Source organism: Chelonia mydas, chromosome 2 (assembly GCF_015237465.2).
Source record: "Chelonia mydas isolate rCheMyd1 chromosome 2, rCheMyd1.pri.v2, whole genome shotgun sequence".
NCBI lineage: Eukaryota > Metazoa > Chordata > Testudines > Cheloniidae > Chelonia > Chelonia mydas.
Genome location: NC_057850.1, coordinates 28795196 through 28822844, shown reverse-complemented (window position 1 = coordinate 28822844; position 27649 = coordinate 28795196). Strand labels below are relative to the sequence as shown.

At 42.5% G+C, this 27649-nt stretch overlaps 1 protein-coding gene across 2 annotated transcripts in view; it reads right to left on the bottom strand.

Moving 5' to 3' along the window:
* CSMD3 (CUB and Sushi multiple domains 3) overlaps positions 1–27649 on the bottom strand; it is a 1174472-nt gene that overhangs the window by 843634 nt on the left and 303189 nt on the right. For both annotated transcript variants that reach the window (XM_037892097.2, XM_043539165.1), the window contains exon 5: positions 42–249. In XM_037892097.2, coding sequence (XP_037748025.1) covers positions 42–249 — 208 coding nt within the window. The remainder of the gene's footprint in view (positions 1–41; positions 250–27649) is intronic.

The following is a 27649-nucleotide window of genomic DNA, read 5'->3' as shown; positions in this document are numbered from 1 at the left end:
TCCCACCTTTACAGGGTTCAAAATAGCATCAGTTTACTCACCATATTGTTGGTGGTTCAGAACCTTCTATTTCCAAGTAATCGTATTTTTCTTCCATTTGAAAATCAGTAAATATGAGTGAAATTGTATCACCAGGCTCTGCCACAATGGTCCACGTACAATCTGCATTATTATGATACTCATTAGGAAAATTGGGACTGGAGATCATGCCGTTGGAGCCTCTCATTGTTCCTCCACATGCATCTTCAGCTGTTTAAAAAACAAAATCACAACATTTTCAGTAAGAAAAAAAATTATGAAGTGTTATTAAATCACTCCTCAAAAACCAATGCTAAGAAACTGCCACATTTAAAATAAACCTGAATTTGCTCCTAGAAAAAGTTTGTATTGTTTTATGGGTTTATTATACATCATACTTACAATATATCAAAAAGATGCAATGTAAAGGTTCTGTTAACTGCTATGCAAATAGTCACTGTGTTGTTTAGTTTGTTTTGAAAATTAAATTAGTAATATATGAATATTATTTTACCAAAAACTTTTAGAATCCTCTTTTGTGTGACTTTGATGAAAACTGTTCCCATTCATTGTTATGAAGAATGATATGAAAAACATCAAATTAATATTGTGGTTCTCTCTTCTGCTTCAATCAAAACTGCTTTTGGACCAAGCACCTTACATATCTACTTAGCATTTAGAGTTTGGTACATATATAATGCAGCATTTATCGATGAAGGAAGTTATGTTGAAAAATAAGTTTTTGTTTACAGGGGCATGAGTACCCTAGCCACCCCTTGCTAATTGGATCATAATCATTTCATTTTGGTAGCTAATAGTTAGTATCTTATATATGGAAGCATAAACTCTTTCTTCCATTGCCTTTTCACTGAAAAACTAGTTACTGCATATCACTTTTCAGAACAATGCTGCTCATACATAGTGCCTTGAATGTCATCACCCTGACACCTTTGTGTTCATGATCTTTACAGCAGAGCCATTTTAATGGAGAGCAATTTTTCGATAGATCACAGATTTCAAATATCTGTACACATATGCTTCTTTCCTGGATATATATTCTATTCCATAATTTACTCATGACCATCTTCTGGATTATGCAACATGATCACATTGGTGAAGATTTACTTATACAAACATTCCCACTGAAGTCAATTGGACTGTTCCTGTGAGGAAGTGCTCTTCATGTGAGGGTTCACAGCAATTGGTGCAGTATGGTTTGAAGCATGCCTTATCTATACTGTTGTCAAAAGTATTTTTGTGAGCTGATAAAATACGTTGAGATTGTAATGCTACCACTTTCAAAAATGGAAATACCTTTTGATGGAGAAATGTCACGTTTTATCACAGTAATTCAAACTTTATAATCCAAATGTGTGAGACATACTAGCAAAGGAATCCCTGACTATGGTCAATTACAGTAACGAAAGCTGAGTTAGTGTCTGAATAATAGTCAGTACTGCTGACAGATGACTTCCAAGGTGAAGACACATTTATTTTTGAAAGAGTATAACATCATTAGTGCAAAAGCTTTTAAGACTTTTAAAACACCTGCTCAGACTCACTCCTGCCAGGGAGAAAATCCCAAATGGCTGCCATGATCCCATCAATTATGGCAGTTTTAGAAGTTTTAAAAGCTTAATTTTGTTCTTTAAAAGTTCTGCTAAACTGTTTCTATGATCAAGAAGAAGTTTTAATGGTAAAATATAATTTAGGAGTCAACCTGGCAAGGTGCCCAGAACTCTCAATACCAGTTCAAGTCAATGGAAATAGAAGATGCTCATTGCTTCACAGAATCAGGCCCTTCTTCACTGCAGGAATCCAATAGCAGGTGTGGTTGGGGAAACTTTGTCCCATGGGATTGTGTAGTGAAGCAGAAATTAGAAAAAGTCATAAATGTTTTGGTTTAACAGAAGCTAAAATGATTATTAAAATATTAATACAAGTAAGAGAAAAGGAATTTACCAATTGTGTCTCTACAACGGGGTTTGATTAGTATGCAGTAAATAAGGCCTGAGGCCAGACCTTGAACAATGAGGATAAAACAAAACATTGAATAGCTGCTAATTAACTGAGCACTCCAACCTGAGCACCGAATGAGGGAGGGGTGCTATGGGAAAAATAGCATGTGGTCATGTAATTAAAGACTATCATAGTGCATATGGAGAAGGGGGGCAAAAGCATGTCTTTAATTCAGGCATGTCTTCATTGTTGAGTGCTTCACTTGCCAACACAAATAATGTTCTTTTAGCAATTCATAATATGTGGGCGACTGGGGGCAACTTGATCTTTGCACATAATTCTCCCTTGAAACCATAAAATTCAGATAGCATAATTTCTTAGCTATCAGTCATAAAACAAAATATAATCATAGAATATCAGGGTTGGAAGGGACCTCAGGAGGTCATCTAGTCCAACCCCCTGCTCAAAGCAGGACCGATCCCCAATTACATCATCCCAGCCAGGGCTTTGTCAAGCCTGACCTTAAAAACTTCTAAGGAAGGAGATTCCACCACCTCCCTAGGTAACGCATTGCAGTGTTTCACCACCCTCCTAGTGAAAAAGTTTTTCCTAATATCCAACCTAAATCTCCCCCACTGCAACTTGAGATAGAAGTTAAACCACAGTCAACAAAAGTAAAATAAGTTGACATCCTGGCAGTGTGGGACAAATCCAGCAATGGTACATGAGGTAGAAAGGAAGAGAGAGGAAAGATGATCAGTTGGCAAGGACACTAGCCTGGACTGTGGGAGGCCGAGCTTTAATTCCCTGCTCTGCCACAGATTTCCCGTATAACCTATGCCAAGTCATTTAACACATCGTGTCTCAGTTTCCCCCTCTGTAAAATGGACAACTGTACTCTAAGTTGCTTAGGTAACAAAAATACAACTCAGTCTGTTACAAATATATGATTGATTATAAAAGTCATGGAAGTTAAGACACAAATATTCAATTAGTCCAAACAAAAAGGTTGGTATTAAGATCTTGATTGGCAAACAAGAGGAGACCGGACCAGAAATTAATTCATCAATATTGGTGGGTGTGAAATTAGGACTAATTTGTGGACAAAATAATGAGGGATTACCCCCTGGTGTCTGAGCTTTGGGGTCCTGCTCTCCCTCCCTCTCTACTCTGTCATTTTCCTTCTCTTTCTTACCTCTTTCTCTTTGCCTTCTGCAAACTTGCTAAGACTGTATCTTCTGGAACTTTGCTATTAACCTGTGATCAGAAAGGCAGCTAAAAGAAATGTCTGAAACAGCCCGTTGCTTGTACAAGTCTGTCAGGCTGGTAGGACTGTGCACTGTGCTTGTTTCTCCAGCAATGAGGTTGCAAGTGAGAGTCAACATCAGAGACAGAAGTTTCATTTTCTATCTTTGCTGCTCTTGTTTGTTCCAGTTTGTGTGTGTTTGTCTTAAAGGCAGCAGAATCTAACTTTAATAAAGAAAGCAGCTCCAGTCCATCTCAACTGTTTGCCCCAAAAAGACAGTTATTACCATCTTCAATACCATCTAAAAGGCTGTTTAAACCGGGATGGGGAGAGGGTTGTTTGTGAAAGCTCTCTACATGTGAAGGGAAAGGAAACAAGGTATTCTTAAAATGAAAGCCTTACTTACTACTTTACATTTAAAATGCTTTTACTGTTTTCCTTCTTTTCTGTATCTTTAGTAAAAGGTGATTTTTAATAGTGATTGTTGCTTTGGGACACAGGAGGCTACAGTCTCCACTCAAAACACTGAACCATGTTTATTTGTACAGGGTTGTATACCTTTGAGTCACTGGGCCCATTTATTCAATCAAAAAACCCCAAAAGACTGCAAGTGGGATTAAAGAGCGTTTAAAAATCCCACTCTACATGAAGAAACAAAAGAAACAAAAACACAGACTTGTTTGATTTAAAAACTTGAGAAATGTGATGCAAACGTAATAGATGGAAAAATGTTCAGAATGCCAAGATGCCATTTTTGCAGATATACTTTTGTGATATTAACCATATGTCAAAAGGGTAACTTTTCTAAGTGACATATAAGGTGGAACTTGGCTTCAACAGGTTTTTTGAGTGTATTTAGAATTCAAATGAAGATTTATTTGAATATGTATGAGGCTTGTAATACAGAGGAACTACCTGTTCATTACATCTGCATCACCACAGCATCTGAATGAACTAACATTATCAAAATACTAGCGGAGATGTTTTCTTTCTGCTGGGCATTGCTAGGTTATCATTTTGGCTACCAGCTGCCATATCTGTTTTTTTCTGGCTAAATCACAGGAATAAACTGTCAACTCATGTTTAGTGAAAATTATTATCTGAAACTCTTAAACTGTGTTTTCCAATTCCCTTAACTGGTGACAAACTTCACTCCCTGCCCAGAATTTCTACTTTTGTTTACTTTATTATTTATTTTTTAATTTCACAGTTCAGGGTATTCCCTATGATCCAGCAAGAGCACCCAGTTTTAGGCATCCAGTTCCTCAGCCATCACCTCTCTTGGACGGAGACTTGCATCCTTCTCCCTCCTGGCTGGGTTTTTCCCATGCTGCACAGTTCCCTGGCTACACTGAGAGTTCCCTAGCATGACAGACTGCCTAAGCATGCCTTCCTTTGCTTTCTCCTCAGAGACAGTAATCAATGTAATCACCACACAGCCCTTTCTAAGCAAGTACATTTATTCTTAAGGTGAAAACATATTAAACATTTCTATGGAGAAAACATATTAAAAACCATAAAAGAACCTATTTGGAAGCTAGTAAGCTTACCAGAAATCACCACCAGCTCGACCAATGGCTATGACAGATGCTCAGCTCTTCAAACTCCACCAAAGGATTCTTCAGAACAATCTGTGAGTCACTGCTTGACATAGTTTGGGCCTTTGATTTTGAGACACCCTGGGAACAGTGATCAGCCCTCTCCTCAGGGGGTAGCTTCAGAGGGCTGAGTTTTTGCATAACTGGCAGTGGGACAGGGGAAATTTGCATTCACCTGCTCCTAGATATTTCCCAGGAAATCCACTTCACACATGTTGTCTCAAAAGCTATTCTTGCCTGCCATGTTGTTCAATATAGTCCTTTGGACATCCTGGCCCACAATAATACATAACCTTTGAATTTAATACAGTAGACTCCAAAGATACTTAAACTTAATTCAACAGTATCTCCTGAAGATATTACAGGAGATTGCCATATCTGACACAGCCCAGAACTGCACTTTTATTTACTTTATTTTTTTCTAAATGTATTTCTCTGCTCTAGTTTCCCTTTTTTCTTTACTATTCAGTTTAGTTCTTTGCTTTAACAAATAGGTGTCATTGATAATCACGCCAATACTACCTAAACAGGTCTTATAAAGTACTTCTCATCTGAAGATCACTAAGGACTTTACAAAGGAAGGTACATATTAATAAGGTAGGAAATACTGCGTAGACAGATGCCCATGCACACACACTCAGGGTATTTCCAATAAGCTCTATTTCTAGTTTGACACACACAAGGGCAGACTCTGTAGTGCACTGCAGCTACTTTATGCTGTATAAAGCATCTCTGTAGATGACATAGGAGGATCATCCTAATGTAAGGAGAATTGGCATAATGGCTCCCTAGGTGACACCCCTCCGCTGTTAGCATAGGACGCCAGGCTGGGGCTTCCACACACACCAACCCATCCCTGGCTGTTGCACTGAGCTTTCAAAGCCATTGTCAGCTGGTACAACTCAAAGCACCGGTCAGGCTTCTCTAATTTATAATGAGGGATGAGACTGGGAAACAGCTAGCCCATAATTGGCCACCTGTGCACCACCAACCCCCAGAGGCATACTGTGTGCTCCTAGGCTGCAGCCAATGAATTATGTCGCACAGTACAATGGAAATTACAATATTCAAAAAATAAGTAAAACTACTGTATCTAGGTATTTTTAAAAGAAACTTTAGAAATCCCAACACATACATACAGTACACACACCTCTCTACCTCTCTCCCTCCAAAAGAAACTATTTTTATTTCTGTGAGAGGTGCTGTCAATCTGCACTTTAAGTGCCAAAAATTTCTGTTGGACAACAAAACAGAACAGAATAAAACAATTAAACAAATCAAAATCAAACATGTCCCTGAACAATGTGATGCTCTTTTCCCTGCAGCCTTATATTTAGCATAAATTAATATATAAACTAACCACTTATGCATATAAAATACATTTGTGTAATATGAAGCACAGTTTTAAGTATTTTCAGATGTTTTTAAATGAAAGCTATTTTGTTTTCCTTTTAGGGTATAGTTCATGATTATTTGATTAAATGGAATAGAATGGAGATGGGATATAATTATGTAGATTACACTTTTTGATATTTTTTCCAAGACTATTACCCTTTAGCTGTAATCCAGATTCTGACAGTAAAAGTGTTTTGCTATAAAATTCTATCCGTGCTATCTAAATAAAATTTGCAACCAGCAATCACATTTCAAATTTGAAGTCAAGGGTAAAGAAAATGAGATCACAGAATCATAGAATATCAGGGTTGGAAGGGACCTCAGGAGGTCATCTAGTCCAACCCCCTGCTCAAAGCAGGACCAATCCCCAACTAAATCATCCCAGCCAGGGCTTTGTCAAGCCTGACCTTAAAAACTTCTAAGGAAGGAGATTCCACCACCTCCCTAGGTAACGCAGTCCAGTGTTTCACCACCCTCCTAGTGAAAAAGTTTTTCCTAATATCCAACCTAAACCTCCCCCACTGCAACTTGAGACCACTACTCCTTGTTCTGTCATCAGCTACCACTGAGAACAGTCTAGATCCATCCTCTTTGGAACCCCCTTTCAGGTAGTTGAAACCAGCTATCAAATCCCCCCTCATTCTTCTCTTCCGCAGACTAAACAATCCCAGTTCCCTCAGCCTCTCCGCATAAGTCATGTGTTCCAGTCCCCAATCATTTTTGTTGCCCTCCGCTGGACTCTTTCCAATTTTTCCACATCCTTCTTGTAGTGTGGGGCCCAAAACTGGATACAGTACTCCAGATAAGGCCTCACCAATGTTGAATAGAGGGGAATGATCATGTCCATCGATCTGCTGGCAATGCTCCTATTTATACAGCCCAAAATGCTGTTAGCCTTCTTGGCAACAAGGGCACACTGTTGACTCATATCCAGCTTCTTGTCCACTGAAACCCCTAGGTCCTTTTCTGCAGAACTGCTGCCTAGCCATTTGGCCCCTAGTCTGTAGCAGTGCATGGGTTCTTCCTTCCTAAGTGCAGGACTCTGCATTTGTCCTTGTTGAACCTCATCAGATTTATTTTGGCCCAATCCTCTAATTTGTCGAGGTTCATCTGTATCCTATCCCTACCCTCCAGCGTATCTACCACTCCTCGCAGTTTAGTGTCTTCTGCAAACTTGCTGAGGGTGCAGTCCACGCCATCCTCCAGATCAATAATGAAGATATTGAACGAAACTAGCCCCAGGACCAACCCTTGGGTCACTCCACTTGATACTGGCTGCCAAATAGACATGGAGCCATTGATCACTACCCATTGAGCCCGATGATCTAGCCAGCTTTCTATCCACCTTATAGTCCATTCATCCAGCCCATACTTTTTTAACCTGCTAACAAGAATAATGTGGGGGACTGTATCAAAAGCTTTGCTAAAGTCAAGGAATAAGACATCCACTGCTTTCCCCTCATCCACAGAGCCAGTTATAGAAGGCAATTAGGTTAGTCAGACATGACTTTCCCTTGGTGAATCCATGCTGACTGTTCCTGATCACTTTCCTCTCCTCTAAGTGCTTCAAAATTGATTCCTTGAGGACCTGCTCCATGATTTTTCCGGGGACTGAGATGAAGTGGACTGGCCTGTAGTTCCCCAGATCCTCCTTCTTCCCTTTTTTAAAAATGGGCACTACATTAGCCTTTTTCCAGTCATCTGGGACCTCCCCCGATTGCCATGAGTTTTCAAAGATAATGACCAATGGCTCTGCAGTCACATCCGCCAACTCCTTTAGCACTCTCAGATGCAGTGCATGCAGCCCAATGGACTTGTGCTCATCCAGCTTTTCTAAATAGTCCCGAACCACTTCTTTCTCCACAAAGGGCTGGTCACCTCCTCCCCATGCTGTGCTGCCCAGTGCAGTAGTCTAGGAGCTGACCTTGTTCATAAGACAGAGGCAAAAAAAGCATTGAGTACATTAGCTTTTTCCACATCCTCTGTCACTAGGTTGCCTCCCTCATTCAGAAAGGGGCCCACACTTTCCTTGACTTTCTTCTTGTTGCTAACATACCTGAAGAAACCCTTCTTGTTACTCTTAACATCTCTTGATAGTTGCAACTCCAATGGTGATTTGGCCTTCCTGATTTCACTCCTGCATGCCTGAGCAATATTTTTATACTCCTCCCTGGTCATTTGTCCAATCTTCCACTTCTTGTAAGCTTCCTTTTTGTGTTTAAGATCAGCAAGGATTTCACTGTTAAGCCAAGCTGGTCGGAGATTATCACCTCCAAGCAGTAACTTCCTTGTGTGATAGACCCGGGCCAGTTGGGTACAGCAGAGTAGTAGAAGGCAGATATACTGGCCGCTGGATAAACAGTTTTCTGTTTCCTGAGTGACCAGAGCAGGGGCTGCGCTAGAGCAATTAGGAACCTGCTAGAGCCAGTTAAGATAGGCAAGCTAATTAAGACACCTGGAGCCAATTAAGAACATACTAGAATCAATTATGGCAGACAGACTAATCAGGACACCTGGTTTAAAAAGGACCTCCCACCAGTTAGTGGATGGCATGCAAGGAGTGAGAAGGCGTGCTGCTGGAGGACTGAGGAATACGACTGTGATCAGGCTTCAGGAGGAAGTTCCTGCTGTGAGGATAAAGAAGATGCTGGAGGGAGGCCTTGGGGAAGGAGCCCAGGGAGTTGTAGCTGTCACACAGCTGTTACAGGAGACATCGTAGACAGCTGCAATCCACAGGGCCCGGGGCTGGAACCCAGAGTAGACTAGGGTGACCAGACATCCCGATAAAATCGGGACTGTCCTGATTTTTAGTTCTGTGTCCGCGTCCCGACCGATGCACGGTCGGGACGCCATTTGTGTCAATATTGCAGCTTTGCCTGCTCCGGCCACTTTTTTTTTTTTTTTTGCTTCCTCCATGTGTCCCGATATTTTTTCTGTTTCATCTGTCACCTTAGTAGAGGGTGGGCCCGGGTTCCCCCCCATCCTCCCCATCTCCCCATTTGATATAAGAGGAGTTGACCGGGATTGTGGGCCCCACCAGAGGAGAAGGTCTCTGGCCGGTCCCCCAACCCACTAGGTGGGCCAGCAGAGACTGCGAGGATTGTTCTCCTCCTTTTCCCCATGCTGGCCAGTGATGAGGTTAGCTGAGTGAACGGCAGGTTTGAGCCACTGGCAAAAGTGGCCAAACTGAGAGCTGCCGTGAATCTCTGAGGCGAGCAAATTCACCAATAAGCATAGGATCCACCAAGGCAGAGGAGGAACTTTGTCACATTTGACATATGAAAGTAAACATCATTGTCTGTCTGTTACAGAGTCAACATGCACACAGATCTAGCTAAGATTATCCCAGCACTTCTATTGTAAATGTTTTTTTTTTTCAGAATTCTGTAATTTAGCTCTAAAAACCACTCTTGGATAGAGATAAGCCTAGAGGGTCTCCACCGCGGTATGCTTTTTTAAAAAAAAAATAGCTGCCCTCTTTTTTTAAATGACAGAAAATACTTTAAAAATGGAAATGTGCTTCTCACTTTGTTCTTGTGAAACTCAGAATTGGCTTGACTGGAGCAATGCATTTGGGAAAGCATTTAGGGCCCAATTACTTCCCCCCATCCCCTCGGGCAAAAAAAAAAAAATCTCTGTGTACCTTCAGATTTCAGCTGGTCTTTGTACACAATCAGGGCAGTGACAGTTACACACTAGTCTGCTTTTTGGATTTTTCACAGGTCTTCATTTGCAGGTTTGCCTCTGGGCAGCTTTCAGAGATTTGCAATTCTGCCAAACTTGGTCAGTGTTTACCCACTACACATGTTCATATGTGCACCCCCATTTCATGATTTTATGCCTCCTGTATACTTTTTCCAGGAAATGCAACTCAGAATGATTTTTTCTTCGTAATTGGTTGGATCATCATTATTAACCGTAGTTAATATTCTGGCAGCAAAGAAACTGAATTGGTTGAAGCTGAAACCGCCACACATTATGAGAGATGTAGGTTTGTTATATATAAAAATGGCCTCCGTTCTTATGATCTAATAATGACAATTGCAACACAAATTATGTATAAAAGTACTCAGGAAATAGAGTGGATTAAAATGTACTGTAATAATTTGTAATAGTGATTGCAGTTTGATCTGTTTGAAGCCTATTTGCATGGAATTGCAATGTATCTGTGGGTTCAGTTGACTTGCACTTCATTTACTATTCACTTGGAGTTTAGCTTTATATTTAAAAAAAAGCTCCAAGTGAAGCCAAAGAGTGAACTCAGGTCCCTGAGTGAGGGTAACAGCCAGCAAACTCTAGTTTCCCCCTAGATCTTCCACAAACAGTTAAATGGTCGACTATTTGAACCTGTGTTTTAGACGACCTGGGTGCACGGCCCACTTCCCTATCCATCCTCTGAAAGTTTTTCTTGGGAACTGGCTACCTCTTTAACCCCCATTCAGTAGCAGCAAGACCTGGAAATGATCCTCTATCTCTTCTGTTGCTCACACTGTGCCTAATAAACCTCAGAATTCTGCTCATAAATGTCTCCTATTATGGAATAATTCTTTTATCATCAAAGCATTCTGGAGTTCATCACAGCAAATAATAAGGTAAATACATTAGAGAGGCTGGAAATAAATGTCTCAGTCATGATGTTGAATTGTGGGGAGACAACTCAATTTTTCTGAAATTTTTTTTCCAGGAATAGTGATGGTAGATGGCCTACAAACAATACCAATCCTACACTCTCAAAGACTCCAGGTGGGAACAGTGGGCCAGCTGGGCTCTTCCTGAGGAATAAGGACTGGCCATACCCAAAGAATCAGGAGGAGACAGAAGTAGAATGTCAGTGCAATATCAGAAGACACCCAAAATATAAAAGAGCACAACAGCCTATATATGTTGTCAGAAAATTCTTTTGAATGATGCAAAGAGAGGGTCTCAAGGTGTTTTAGCGAGGGAGAGCGGGAGGGAGGCTGGCTTTAGTCCTCAGAGTTTTGGTGAATTTCAGTTAAAAGTACTGAATTATATTAAAACTATGGCTAGTCAAAATTTTTCGCAACAGAAAAATGGGTTATTAAATGAAAATTGTCTTAAGAACTGCATGCCCCAAACCCACCTTTCCCCCTCCCACCTACATTCTGACCACTTCTAATCAAAACCAAAAGAACCTGTGGGCTTTCAATATAGCCACAAAAAATGTTTGGACACTATCAAAATGAAATTGTTCAGAAATTTTTTTTCACAGGAAATTTTGACTTTTCATTCCATTTTGGAATTTATTTACTTATTTTATAAACACCTGTTTTAATTGCCCATGGAACAGATTCTGATTTCTAAGCAGCTCTGGTAACTTTTCTTTCTGATCAGAATTTCCCTATCATTTATGGGTACAGAAATAAAATCATGAATATAATTAGGGCCCTACCAAATTCACGGCCATGAAAAACATGCCACAGACCGTGAAATCTGGTCTCCCTCCATGAAATCTGGTCTTTTCTTTGCTTTTACCCTATCCTATAAAGATTTCATGGGGGAGACCAGTGTTTCTCGAATTGGGGATCACAAGGTTATTTTAGAGTGGTCACGGTACTGCCACCCTTACTTCTGTGCTGCCTTCAGAACTGGACGACCAGAGAGTGGCGGCTGTTGGCCAGGGGCCCACAGCTGAAGGCAGCACCCTGCCAGCAGCGGCACAGAAGTAAGGGTGGAAACACCATACCATGCCATCTTTACTTCTGTGCTGCTGGTGGTGGTGCCTCTAGGCTCCCAGCCAACAGCCACTGTTCTCCAGCTGCCAAGCTCTTCATAGTAATATTATGATGATAGGATTATGGCATAACTAGGATGTATTTCATGCAAGATACGTCATGTAAGATATCATTGAAAAGGTTATGATTCACTGAATATAAGTATCCTATTGGTATGCATGTATCATTTTGGTATCTGAAGTTAGGAATATTGTCTATGCATCTATTACAACTGGGGAACGCCCACTAGGCAGAATACAATCAGTCTAGATGACTGGCTGGGAAGGGCCATTACGGAGAACAATAGGTTTTATAAGAAGCTAATCTCCCACCAGGGAGCCTTCCTGAGGACTCTACAAATAGCCTCCAAGTCATGGCTGCTATGACTCTGCAGGGGCATGTGACCAGATCATCTGGTACTGGACTCATCTTGGAATACCAGTGTTTTTCTACAGAAAGGTGTGAGACCCAAGCTTGGAGACTTCTAGCCTGTGAAAGGAATACCTGGGCTTTTAATCTTCAAGCAAGTGCAGCTTACCCTTTAAGAATCTCTGCAACAGCTTAAATCATCATTTATGCAGAGAATTTTCTAGTCAGATCCAATCTTTTTAGTATATTAAGCTTAGATTGCATTTTTGTTTATTTGCTAGGTAATCTGCTTTGATCTGTTTGCTATCCCTTATAATCACTTAAATCTATATTTTGTAGTTAATAAATTTGTTTTTGCTTTATCACAAACCAGTGTGTGGAAGTTATAACTTGGGGTAAAAAGCGGTTGTATATTTCCTCTCCACACTGAGGGAGGGGGACCAGATTCTGATTTCTATGGCCCCAGCTTCAGCCCCTTTTATCCCTGTCCATGTCTCCCCCTCCCAGAGCTGTGGCCCCACTCCCACTCCTAGCACAGGGGGGAGTCGCAGACAGGAGTAAGGCACAAAGTAAAAAGTTTGGAGACCACTTATTTAGCCTAACTGGACAGCAGACAATCAGTGACAGATGCACTGAACTCCGCTCCCACTTGAAGTGGCTAGTTGCCTTGTGATTCCCCAAGTACCTAGCCCAGTATCTCATCAAAGAATGAAATTATGTTGGTTTGTCATGATTTGTGTTTGACAAATTCATGATGGCTATTACTTATCACCTTATTTTCCCCTAGGTGCTTGCAAATTTTATTGTTTAATCATTTGGTTCATTATCTTTCTGGTTATCATAGTTAGGCAGATTGGTCAATAATTCCCAGGGTCCTCTTTATTCCACTTTTTAAAGAGAGGTATTATGTTTTCCCTTCTCCAGTCCTCTGTGAAATCACCTGTCCTCCATGTGTTATTGAAGATGATGACTAATGGTTCTGAGATTGCTTCAGCTAGTTCCTTAAGTACCCTAGGGTGAATTTCACCAGAGCCTGTTGAATACAGCTAACTTATCTAAATATTCTTGAACCTGTTCTTTCCTTAGTCTGGCTTGTTTTCCTTCCCCTTTGTTATTACTGTTAAATTTGTTAAGAGTTGTAGCTGTTGCTGCAGACAATTAATGGTTTTTTGTTAACACAAATAAAGAACACTGATAAACAATGTTGAAACCTTCACTTCAGTATGCTTTGAATAAAGTGTCATTCCTCATAAAAACATTGTTTCATTGAAAGATCTTCTGCAGGAAATATTAATTATTTGGGAGAAGTTTGTGTGGGAAAGAAAAGTTTTACAGCTAGCCAGAAGATGCATATGAAAATAATTTTTAGATCTATTTTTACTATCCTTCTTTGAATTGGGGTGATTTATGAGAGTTCTGTTGTGATGGAAAGTATTGATGTGCTTTCAGATAAGAGTTTATAGGTAGGGAAGAAAGATACTGCTGTGAGCCAATGTATGGTAAAGAAGCAGATGATGTTTTGTTATATGGCCATAATTTAAAGTTTTTGCTTTTTTTTTAAATAAAACTTTCATACTGAAGGGGTATGTCATTTGGGGAGAGAAAACAGAGACAAAAAAAGCAATTGAAAACATATGAAATTTGTTCTTCCGTCAAGTTTTTATTTAATTCTGGAGGATAAAATAAGGCTGTTTAGGTGGGATTTATGGATGGGAATGAATCACTGCAAAGAGGAAGGAAAACCACTGAAATGGCCCATATCAGAATAAATCAATATCAAAGAGTGTTAGAATATGCTTCTGAATGACACTCTGGTTGATATCTGTTTTCACACTTGGAATGGCAGACACCTGTTATTTCTAGTCTCTGAAACAACTGCAAAAGTACCAGAGCAAGACTATTCAATTTGTCATTCATGGGTCATGAAATTACCATTAAAAATGGTGATGACTTGTGTTCCTGCTGCCTTCTGCCCTCTATCTAATGGAAAAATTGTGCTAGTTCTAGAATGGAGTTCAGAGAAAGGTCAGAGAAAAACATATCCCTGTTTTTCATTCTCTCTCATTCCCATCCCATGGTTAACCCTGTCATTTTTTTAGACCCCAAGTGCATGCTGGCTTTTGGAGTCCTGCACTATCCATTTTAGCCACTGGTTGGCCTGGGGCATGATTGTATTTTAGCTGGCATTGGTACATCCGCAGTGATCTTTAGCTGTGGACTTTCGTGCGGACAGTACCAATGGCTGCTGTAAATGGGACACTGAAATTTCACTCAGGATAAATCACTTGTTCTAAAGGCTCAAGAAAGAATTTTCTTCACTGCCACGGACTTTGTGTAGCCTGGGTTAGTGCTTGACAATTGGTGGCAGCATCTTACTCCCGCTATGCCCAATGTGTGGGAGCTGAAATTGATAAGTGTCAATAACTATGCACAGTCCAAGCCACAGAGACTGAGGCACTGAGGACTCAGACTACCTCTGGCTCATTTTACAGAGATCACCACAGCCAGCACTTATTACCAACCTAGACTAGATTCAAAATGGTGATCATTATGTATTCTCTGAGCCCTGTGATAATTGATCATTCACAGGAATACAGAACTTAAATAAAAGTAAACTTTTAGGAATTGAAATAAAAACACAAATGTTCACAAAAACAACATTCTAAAATTTACAGTTATGTAGGCTCAGGTTTATAATACATCAAAACAACAACACACATTCTATAATAGAAACATGCTTAGCAGAAAGCATAGTTCCTGCTGCTCATCTGTCATCTGTAATCCCATACTATCAAGTGTTATTGCAAAAGAAACTTCACTTTTATCTCCATATCAAATGGCTCATGATAACAAAATGATTTCAAGATTTTTCACCTACTTGTATTTCTGTAGTAACTTAACTGTGCAGGAAGATTAAAATTCAGTCCCCCACCCCCAAAAATTTCTGATTACTGCTTCCCATCCAAAAAAGCAGGACTTGACATCTTCACGAGAAACTCTCAGCCAAATTACAGTGATTGCTCAGTCAGCTCTTTTTCTCTTCTCCCAAAAAGTTATCAGATTAGAGACTGCTTACGTTTGAAAAAGTTCACAGTCACATTCAAAATGGACAATTCAGGACTTGAAAAGAAAAGATTATTATAAGAGAAACAAAAGTTTCAGTATCTAGTTAGGCAGATTATAACCAGTTATTTCAAACATTTTCTATATAATAATTAAAACAATAGTAAAGAGCCTTTAGTAGTTCTCTTCTAGCCAAGCATCCGTGCTCTGGCAGCATTTTTTGTTGTTGTTGCTTCTTCATTATAATCACAGTAGAATGCTGTATTCAACCTGGTACCTGAAGCGTGTTTTGTTAGATGGAATTGGCTCCTGAGAAAGCAGCAAAATGGTTGTTCACCATAATTCAACAGCAGGTAGGCTATAATAGAAATATTGATTAACCCATTCAATGCTAGAACTTAAATTTGAATTCAAGTTGTGTTGCTAGATTAAGTGAGTTTGGAAGGTTCAGGGACACACTGTATTGGAATACAGAGATGACCATCTTTATCCTTCTGTGGGAATTGCTGAATCAGTGCTGGCACTTTGGTACAATCACCTCCCAGCTGGAAAAATAGCAACATGCCTAGAAATCATTCTTTTCTCTCTGTATAGAGTATGTGAAATGTATATTCTTTCAGAAAATAGTTAGAATCCTTTTAAATTAGCTGTTCAAATTAACAGGATATTTCCCAAAGTGAAAAAAAGAAAAAAAGCCTTAACTGAGGTGGGCCTACGGGTCATTCTCAGAGTTTCACCAAGGATAAAGTTTGAATTTACAGTGCCTGGCCACAGCATGTCTTCTTGAGCCATCCAGTTACCGTGACAGCAGGCTGCCTATGTAAGATCTCTTGCCTAGTTTTGCTGCACTTGCACATTTCAATCATTTTTTTTTTCCTTTTGAGTTGTAGCATGTACCAGTCTACAGAACTATTACCATTGTCAATAGTGCTTCCCCAAAGTGGCAGTGGGTGCCATCCACTACCTGGGATAAATATTGAGAGAATGAAATCAATTGGTGGCAATTAGAGCCATAGTTTGAGAACCAGCTTAAAATTATAAGCATCTGCTGAATTTGAAAAAATGCCTTTTTTTTTTTCAGGGGGAAGAAGGGGGCTGTATCTCAGGGACTCCTTGCTCAAATTACATCAAATTTGGACAGCAAATTCTTCCTAGCACCCCCTGAGTCACAGAAAAAATCAAGACAATTTGAGTAAGTATGTGGATTTTAGAGTACTTAGAAGAATCAACTTTTAAAGAGCAAGTGCTGATGAACCTTAACTATAGCAAAGAGGGTGCTCCATTGCAATACTTCTGATTTACACCATCCCTCTATTTTTATAAACTCATTTTAAAATTTCTTGCAAGTATTTTCCTTCCACTTCATTATTCTATTTTGTTTACCAGTTCACTAACACACCCTCTTTTCCATATTTTACCTCTCTATTAGATATGGGTGAATTTTTTCTGCCCTTTTTTGGAGGGGGTGGGGGATAAAAACCAGCTGTTAATGAAATGGACAATTTCATGGAAAACATTCTACTTGTTTATGTCTACAATTTTTCAGGGTTTTTGTTAAAAAAATAAAACAACATTTTGGTTTTCATTTCTTTCAACACAAAAAATGTGAAAACCTGATAATGAAAAAATCATTTTGTTGGAATTTTTCATTGGTAAAAAACTTTCCCCATTATGTGACCAGTTCTATCCACTTCTTCCTCACATTCAGTCTTGTTTCACAATGATATTGTACGCTTCAGTGACTTCACCTAGCAGGTTTCAGAGTAGCAGCCATGTTAGTCTGTATCCACAAAAAGAAAAGGAGTACTTGTGGCATCTTAGAGACTAACAAATATTATTAGTGCCACAAGTACTCTAAGGTGTCACAAGTTCTCCTTTTCTTTTCACCTAGCAGGTGACTTTAATGGAGCTATTTTTGTGCTTAAAGATAGGCATGTACTTGGACCTAGCTGAAATTGGGCTACATATGAGTGAATATAAAGTTTTATGTTGGTTAGATTGTATTATACCCATTTTTAGGTTATGATTATAAAATAAATATATAGTACATTCATGGGTAAATATAAATATCTCCCAGTGCTAAATTAATACATTTGCAGAGAATGTGCAAAGAAAAGTTTCAGAAATCTAACTACTGTCACAGTGCCACATTGCAACACCATATCCACAGATCAACATCCTAAGAGATAAAAATTAGGTTTGATTTTTTTTTTTGTTAGGAATGGTGGTAACAATATGAAGTGGCTAAATAAACTTAACATGTAGACATCCAATCTTATTTATCTTTGTTCAAATCAATCATTTTATCCATGTGAGTATCCTCAATGGCTTCAAATAATATATTGTATAAAATTAGCTTTTATTCCTTTTTGTATAGAAATACAGACACATACACAAATATCACAGACAGTGCAACGGAGACTGCATTTTGTGATTTAGAGCTCCGTGCTGCAAATTACAGTTTTGTGGATAGCCCTACTGAGGTCAATGGAACTATTTGCATGACTAAGTATATATAGGATTGGGCCCTCAAAGGCCAAACACAAGTGTGGGCATATCTATGTTTGTATTTATAAAATTTGATTTAACAGGACCGAGGTAAACATTACACCTTCAATGACTGGTTTAACTGAAGAGGTTACATAAGGTTAACTGAAGAGGTTACACTTGCTTTAAATTACTGTCACGCATTTTCCATTATTTTATTATAGCTTAATTAAGCCATGTATACTCCTTGCATAGTAATTTTAAAGATTTACTACTAGAAATTAGATTTAGTAATGATCAACTGTAATTTATTATATGAGTTGTAAAGGACATCTCATGTCACTGGGTTTGGGTGAACCAGTTATCAAAAAACAATCCCATCTGCAAATTGCACTCAATTTTGCTTTTTAAAATTAACCTAAACCCTTTTCAACCCTTTTCTGAAGATGACCATCATTATATCTCTATGTGGTACCATATGCCAACATTCTTTGTAATTCTGACATTTCCGACATGATATTGCAATAAGTACAGCACTGCAGGTACTGGGCAGGCATCAGAAATAGGAATCAAAAAGAGACCAGGATATCAGATACATAAGTAATTCTGGGAGACAATAGAAATGGGAGCAGTAAAGAGATGGATGCATCAGGAGTTGGGAGGAAAGCTTGGAGAGAGGAAGCTAAATAGGGATCAGTTCTAGATCTGCAGTTTCTACCCCTTGAAAAAAACAAGAAAATGGATCTGAAGAATCTGGAAATAGGCATCCGATGAAGTGAGCTGTAGCTCACGAAAGCTCATGCTCAAATAAATTGGTTAGTCTCTAAGGTGCCACAAGTCCTCCTTTTCTTAAAACAATGACTGCACCTCATCTTCAGCAGGGTAGGGGTGACTGTTATCGGACTTGCTGGGGAAAGGAATATACCCCTTTAAGGGAAGAGGTATGGATGTTGCTGAACTCATCCCATCAGCATGGACTCTGGGGTGAAGGGAATACAAATCCCTTTCAAGGAGAAACTTGGATGCTGGTTTTTGTTTTTGCTTTGTTTTTTGCTGCTTTACTCTAAAGAGCCAAGAATTGCTAAACATAAGCAACAGACTCACAGCTGTTTTACCTCCATTAGTCCCAAAGGACATATAGAGTCTGCTTGTGATAAAACTGTCTAATCTTTGGAAATTCAAGACTGATACTCATTTGTGTGTATATTTACCTGCTTTTACCTTGTAAAATAATACTTATTTTTCCTAGTTAATAAACCTTTAGTTAGTTTGTTACAATATTGGATACAAGCATCTTTGGTTTAAGATCTCAGTACAATTGGCCTAGAGTAAGTGACTGGCCCTTTGGGATTGGGGATAACCTGAATATTGTTGTGATTTTTGGTGTAAGTGACCATTATTCACAAAGTCAAACTTGCCTGGGAGGCAAGACAGACCAGCGTACCTACGTCTATGACTCCATGTTAAGGCTGTTATAGTTCTTGAGGAGTTCACACTTGGTACTTGGTTGGTAATATTTAATTATGGAATATACAACCAGTTTGAGGCTTTTGCCCTTTTTCTTGACAGTCTGTCCTGAGGTTGGCATTCACTGTTGTGAGCCACTCCAGGGAGTGTGACAGCCATAATGGTGGCTAGCTACAGTACTGTACATGCTCTGAAAAAAATTTCCCTTGTTCTTAAGAATTACACATTTGACCTTCTTGTTTAATGGTTGACTACAGAGTTACCTTACTTAAGACAGGTAGCGCCATGTAGGGGGACCAGGCACTAACATGCCTTAAGATAGGAGTCAGGAGACCTGGGTTCTTTTCCCATCTCTTCCTTGTGACCTTGGCCAAGTCTATTCACTTATCTGTGCCTGTTTCACTAGCCTTTGCCCATCTTGTGTTTTTTTTTCTTTGTCTGTCTTAGATAATAAGCTTTTAAATGTAAAGGCTGTGTCTTCTATGTTTTGTGTAGCGGCTAACACAATAGGACCCTAATCTTGGTTGTGGTTTCTAGGCACTACTGTCATATAAATAAAATAATAATAATAATAATAATAATAATAATAATAATAATAAACAAGATATTCTAGTAGTTAAGTATGAAGCCAAACATTTAGTTGAACATTTGTCACTATAATTGATTGTCTTTCCCTTGTATTCTTACAATTATCTAAAAAGGCACTTCCTCTTGGTATGAGGGGTTTCCCTGCCCTACTACAGTTGCCACTAAAAAGTGATAAAAGGAAGGCCCATCAAATCACCCCTTCTCATTTGGGAATTTTATACAATGCTCCACTCCAGAAAACCTTTTTTAAAGTCAAGTCAAGGTTGCTTTTATGCTTTCAGATTTACTGCCTCTGTGAAGTACTCTGGTAACACCACTCTTAAAATATGTGACAGGACTAAATACGTTAAAATTAGTTTAAAAAAAATGAATATGAGAATCTAAAAGTGTTAGTTGCACTAACTGCACAGCATCCGCTGTGAAACCTGGTACAAATCCAGCACTGTCATATTTGAAAGCAATGTAATTACATATGTGATCCTGATTTTAGAAATACCATTAGAAACATAAAATTGAATAATGTATAAAAATTATTCAAGGCTTCTTTCAGCAAGCACTATTGAAATGTCTAGCATTTACTCATTAAGACAAAATGAAGCAAATTTCTCCAGTGTGAGGTTTTTTCTCTTTATTGATTAAAGTAGTTTCCTGTAATCAGTGAATCCCTCTAAGCCTCTCTGACACCATAAAATTGCTTGTCATCCATTCCATTATTTTGTGGAGCAGTATAGATTTTAGTGGTCTTGTGTATGACACACAGAAAATCCTTCATTGTATTGGGGAGGGGAAAAGGCTTTGTTTATGTGTGAATCATGCCACAATGATTCTCATGACAAAACCCAATTTTGCCAAGCCTTGTTATCCCATCAAGATCACAATGTGTTATGATGGACCACACATAAAGGTAAACATTACAAATCAGAAGTATATTTTGGAAATTTGATTTGTAAATGTAGTAGGAATAATTGATTGAGCTATTACTATTATCAACACTAATTTAACAAATGAAGCAACATCTAACATTTCTTCAGAATGATCCTATGCAAAAAATCAACTAATTAGCTAGTGCCCAGAAAAAATGCTAAGTGTAGTGGTTGTCTCCAGAAGACCAGGAAGGGGGGCACCGATGCTGAGCCATCCGCTTTCCCCATGAGTGCGTCCCACCCACCGGTGTCAGCCGGGAAAGACATGGCAGCACCGGAAGGTAGTGTCTCCCCTCCACGGGAGACCCTCCCTTCCGAGACCCTCAAGGAAGCCCCTTCTGTCCTGATGCTACCCGAAGCCTCCGTGAACCCCGAGGCAACCGTCGTGGTGGGTGCCGGCGGGGAGAACCCCGGGGTGGTGGAAAGTGTCCTCTCCTCCATGTTCGAGGAGATCGAGGCCAAAGATCTGACCCCAGTCGCCCAGGGGGAGGACGACCTTTTGCCAGCAAATCTCAATCTGGGCGACCTCACTCCACCCCTCTTTCCCCCATGCTCCCTCCCCTTAACTGCTTCTTCCGCTCCCACCTCCGAGGAGCCCCTGGACTCCTCCACCGACCTGGCCACTGATGGCACCCCGCTGATGACCACCGAGCCTACTCAGGTGACAGTCGGCGCCACGCGGCTGGGACACGAGTCGCCAGGGGCACCCCCCCGTTGGTGCGGAGCAATCGACTTCCTTCCCGGGCGGGGGCCCTACAGAAGATAATCCACCTCCTGATGCTGTGGCCACTAAATCCACCACAGAGCGCGCGCCCAGTGTCACTGAGAGCTCCCTCCCCACCCACTTAACCCTCGAGCCTGATCGGGAGGCGCCACCATCCAGCTGCTTGCCTCCCGAAACCCAGAACCTTGCCTCTGCCCCTGCCCCTGCCCCTACTCCTATCCAATTTACCTCCTGCAATGTCATTGCCCCCCTCGGGGCTGTTTCCTTCCCTTTCCCAACTGATGACCCCCAAGGAGCGGCCTTTGTGTTCTCCTGCCCTGACCCATTAGGAGCTGCTATTTTCCCTCCACCGCCCCCTATCGCCCCAGAGCTTGAGGCGGGCCTAGAAGCTCCAGCCCATCAGGCACCTCATCGGGGGTCCGAACCCTGCTTGTCCGTTTTAGTGGACCACGGGGCTGCACCAAAGGCCCCGCCGGGGAACAACTGGGAAACCGTAACCCCCCCCATGAGCTGCGACGACAGCTGCGGAAATTTTTAGAGGATGTCCGTGGCTCCCGCAACAAGGTACAACTTGCTCTCCAGCGATGGGGGGACTTTTCTCAAATCCTCCGGGTCACAAGGGCCCTCATGGGGGAAGGTAAAGGGACGGGGAAGCAGGATGCCGTGGCCTACTGGCGGGTCCGCGTCTTCCGTGAACAATTACTCACCTATGGGATGGGTCACGGACTGTTGCGCGGCCCGCTGGGAGATGGGAGCATCCCTGCCAGTGACACCTCTCACCATCGCAGCGTTGAACACCCGGGGTTGTAGGATGGCTCTCCGCAGGTCCCAGGTGCTCTCCTTCCTTCGGGAGGGAGGGTACTCTGTGGTTTTCCTGCAGGAGACCCGTACGGATCTGACCGCCGAAGACAGTTGGCGGCTGGAGTGGGGGGACAGGGTCTACTTTAGCCATGCCACAGTTCGACAGGCTGGAGTGGCGACCCTGTTCTCCCCCGACCTACAGCCCGTGGTTCTAGGGGTCACCGAGGCCGTGCCGGGTTGCCTGCTGCATCTCCGGGTCTGTATGGAGGGGCTCGTGGTTAACCTCGTTAACGTCTATGCCCCGACATCGGGCCCGGTGCGGCTGCAATTCTACCAGTGGGTGTCTGCCTTCCTCGGCACCTTAGATTCTCACGAGTGCCTGGTCCTGGGAGGGGATTTTAATATCACCCTCGAGGAGCAGGACCGCTCAGGGACCGAGCAGAGCCCGGCCGCTGCGGACATCCTCTGGGAGATAGTCGAACACCACTCCCTAGTGGACATCTGGCGTGACCACCACCCGGATGACACTTCCACGTTCACCTTTGTCCGGGTGGAGGCCCATCGGTCGAGCCACTCCCGGTTGGACCGCATTTATTTATCACGCTTCCATCTCTCACGAGCCCACTCCTCCAGCATTTGACTGGCCCCATTTTCTGACCATCATCTAGCCACCGTGACAGCCTCCCTCTGTGCGGAGAGGCCAGGGCCGGCCTATTGGCATTTTAACAACAGCCTGTTGGAGGATGAGGACTTTGTGACGTCCTTCCGGAAATTCTGGCTGACCTGGCGAGGGCAGCGGCGTGCCTTTCCCTCGGGACCTAGGGAAGGTGCGCGCCCGGCTTTTCTGCCGCGACTACACCTGGGGCACCAGCCGACGGAGAAATGCGGCGATAAAGCAGTTGGAACGGGAGGTCTTAGAGCTGGAGAGGCATCTGGCCGCCAGCCCCGAGGACCCGCTCTTCTGCGGAGCATGCCGGGAGAAGCAGGAGGAGCTCCGGGCCCTCGAGGACCATCAGGCCAGGGGCGCCTTTGTTCGATCCCGCATCCGCCTCCTTCGGGAGATGGATCGCGTCTCCTGCTTCTTCTATGCCTTGGAGAAAACGAGAGGGGACAAGAAACACATCACCTGCCTCCTGGCAGAAGACGGCACCCCCCTCACGGAACCGGTGGAGATGTGCGGGAGGGCCCGAGCCTTCTACGCAAGTCTTTTCTCCCCGGATCCGACCGACCCTGGCGCTTGCAGAGTGCTCTGGGAGGAGCTCCCTATGGTCAGTGCGAGCGACCGAGACCGGCTAGAGTTGCCTCTCACTCTGGCCGAGTTCTCGGAAGCCCTCCGTCATATGCCCACTAATAAGTCTCCAGGCATGGACGGGCTGACCGTGGAGTTCTATCGCGTGTTTTGGGACGTCCTCGGCCCAGACCTAGTCACCATCTGGGCCGAGTCTTTGCAGAGCGGGGTCCTCCCTCTTTCGTGCAGGCGAGCCATGCTCGCCTTATTGCTGAAGAAGGGGGACCTCCGCGATTTACGAAATTGGCGTCCCATCTAGCTCCTCAGCACGGACTACAAAATCGTAGCGAAAGCAATCTTGCTGCGGCTAGGGTCTGTGCTGGCGGACGTGATCCACCCAGACCAGACCTACACCGTCCTGGACTGCAGCATCTTTGATAACCTATTTCTGGTTCAGGACCTTTTGGAACTTGGGCGTAGAGACGATCTGTCGTTTGCCCTCCTGTCCCTAGATCAGGAGAAGGCGTTCGATTGGGTGGACCACGGGTACCTCCTGAACACTCTGCAAGCGTTTGGCTTCAGACCCCAGTTTGTGGGTTTTCTCCGGGTGCTGTATGTCTCCGCAGAGTGTCTGGTTAAGCTCAACTGGACCCTGACCGAACCGCTTCGGGTGAGGAGTACGGCAGCGGTGCCCCCTCTCGGGCCAACTGTACACTCTGGTGATCGAGCCCTTCCTCTGCCTCCTCCGCAGGAGGTTGACGGGGTTGGTGCTACGGGAGCCAGAGCTACGGCTGGTCCTGTTGGTGTACGCTGATGACGTGCTCCTCGTGGTCCAGGACTCGGGCAACTTGGCGCAGGTGGAGGCTTGCCAGGCCATCTATTTGGCAGCCTCCTCTGCCCGGGTCAACTGGGTCAAGAGCTCTGGCTTGGTGGTAGGAGATTGGCGGCAGGCGAACTCCCTCCCACCCGCACTTCAGACCATCCGGTGGAGCGCGGGTCCTCTGCTCTATCTCGGCGTTTACCTTTCTGCCACGCATCCCTCTCCGCTGGAGAACTGGGAAAATTTAGAGGGCGGGGTGATAGAGCAGCTCCGGAAATGGATGGGACTACTCCGATTCTCTCCCTTCGTGGGAGAGCGCTGGTGCTTAATCAACTTTTCATTGGACCGCTGTCCCGTAGACCAATCAACCCCCTCACCCCTTTATGGTGAGCCAGCTGCATGAACTGCAGCCAGTATGATTCCAAACCACGCCAAGGAAACATCTATACACTCTCATGCTCCACGCCCTTCACGCCCTCACCCTAGTGTTCCGCCCCGACACAAAGTGGCGAGACCTTCTGCCACCTTTGGAGGGTGAGCAGCCTCGGTGGGCCAGCCTATATTCCACCTTGGTTCCGAGGCCCGTCGGGGACATCAGTTGGTGGCTCCTTCACGGAGCTGTGAGCACGGGCACGTACTTGGCGCGGTTCAACCCCATCCCAGACACTTGTCCCTTTTGCAGTGTGAGGGAAACCCTGGTGCATGTATATTTGAAGTGTGCCAGGCTGCAGTCCCTGTTCCGGCTCCTCACAAATCTTTTATTACGTTTTTGGTTGCATTTTTCCCCTCACCTTTTTATTTATGCACTCCCCATCTGTGGCCTCACAAAGTCGTGGGATCTCCTAGTTAACCTCCTCCTGGCCCTGGCTAAAACGGCCATCTATAAAACCAGAGAGAGGACGTTGGCCAATGGAGTTTCCTTTGACTGTGGGGCCGTTTTCTGATCCTCAGTCCATTCACGTATCCGGGCGGAGTTCCTCTGGGAGGCGTCCACCAACTCCCTTGATGCTTTTGAGGACCAGTGGGCGTTGTCTGAGGCTCTCTGCTCGGTGTCCCTGTCTGGCTCCCTTTGTTTTGACCCTTTGATTGGGGGAGAGAGTAAGGGACCCCAGCCCCAGCCATTGCTGCTGCGGACACCACCACCTTAGAGAGGTGCTTTCACACGTGGGTGCATGTGCCCCCCCCCCGGGGTTGTCCACCCCACAGCCTGCCCCTTTTGTTGGGTGCTTTCAGAGGAGGGAATTGTTGGTAACACTCGGGCGTGGTGCCAGGTAACTCGAGGGGGTGGCAGACCTTGAGAGTCGATGAAGCCCCCTCGCTCTGGACCCCCAGGTAACTCAGAAGGGTGGAAGACCACGAGAGTCGAGGAAGCCCCCCGCTCTGGGCCCAGGTAAGCTTGAACACTTCCCTCCCCTGAAGCTAATGAGAAAACAATTGTGATTGGTTGCTGTGTTACACATTGCATATGCTGTTGTTTTGTTTTGTAAGTGTGTTATGCAAATAAAAAAACACCTTTTTTGCTTCAAAAAAAATTACTCTCCTGTAGTCATCTGGCCCAACCCTGTCACAATGGGCCAAATTAACTGGTTAAAAATGATAGGGCAAATTACAAGTTAATAAGCTGATGTTATCACATGTTGTCATAAATATAAAGGGAAGGGTAAACACCTTTAAAATCCTCCTGGCCAGAGGAAAAACCCTTTCACCTGTAAAGGGTTAAGAAGCTAGGATAACCTCGCTGGCACCTGACCAAAATGACCAATGAGGAGACAAGATACTTTCAAAGCTGGAGAAGTGGGGGGAGAAACAAAGGTTCTCTCTGTCTGTGTGATGCTTTTGCCGGGAACATAAAAGGAATGGAGTCTTAGAACTTAGTAAGTAATCTAGCTAGATATGCGTTAGATTCTGTTTTGTTTAAATGGCTGATAAAATAAGCTGTGCTGAATGGAATGTATATTCCTGTTTTTGTGTCTTTTTGTAACTTAAAGTTTTGCCTAGAGGGATTCTCTATGTTTTGAATCTGATTACCCTGTAAGGTATTTACCATCCTGATTTTACAGAGGTGATTCTTTTACTTTTTCTTTAATTAAAATTCTTCTTTTAAGAACCTGATTGCTTTTTCCTTGTTCTTAAGATCCAAGGGTTTGGGTCTGTGTTCACCTATGCAAATTGGTGAGGATTTTTATCAGGTCTTCCCCAGGAAAGGGGGTGTAGGGTTTGGGGAGGATTTTGGGGGGAAAGATGTTTCCAAGCGGGCTCTTTCCCTGTTATATATTTGTTAGACACATGGTGGTGGCAGCAATAAAGTCCAAGGGCAAAAGATAAAATAGTTTGTACCTTGGGGAAGTTTTAACCTAAGGTGGTAAAAATAAGCTTAGGGGGTTTTCATGCAGGTCCCCACATCTGTACCCTAGAGTTCAGAGTGGGGAAGGAACCTTGACACATGTCATGGCAGCTCCTTTGTAGTAAGAAAAAGATGTTCTTTCTACCACAGCCTTACCTTTCTGTCCCCTCACTCCCTGCCCTCACTGATTCCCATTCACTTTCTTCAAAGGGAACAATTTTGAATCTTCAGCATATAATTTACACCCATTTACCAATTTGTATCTTACTCCTCACTTTTATATCACTTCTAAATTTTGCCTCTACTCTTTATGGTCTTCTGTTCTTACTTTCCCAAAATTTCTATGCAAGTTCTTTTTCTGAAAAATGTTGTGTCTGCCAGGGCTAATTTGTATAAAAGTGGGTGACTCCTTAACCTTTGTCCTTCTGTCCATTTTTGTTTATTTATATTCTAACAATCTCTTCACTTGTAACAGTCACAATTTTTTCACTATTGAAGACTGATAAAGAGCTTCTTTAACAACTAGTAAAACAAATTTTAAGGAAAGTGTAATAATGGTTTTCGGCTACATGCCTCTGAAACACATTTTCAGCTCAACTCTTTTTTTTAAACAGTCGTTTATGAATTGCATTAAAAGCTATTGCATATTGAAAACTAAAAAAGTGTGGGTGCAGCATAAAACAATCTGTTTGATATCATAGTAAATAATGCAAAGATTAGTGAACAGATTGTATTATCTGCTTCCATATTTAAGACTCAACCTCCTTAATTAAAAAAAAACAAAACATGATGCTGCAGCAGATTTTGGAGAAAAAGTGCCAAATAATATAGGAAGCTTGTGGAAGAATTTGAGGCTAATTTGCTATGGAATACATAGGGGTCATGCC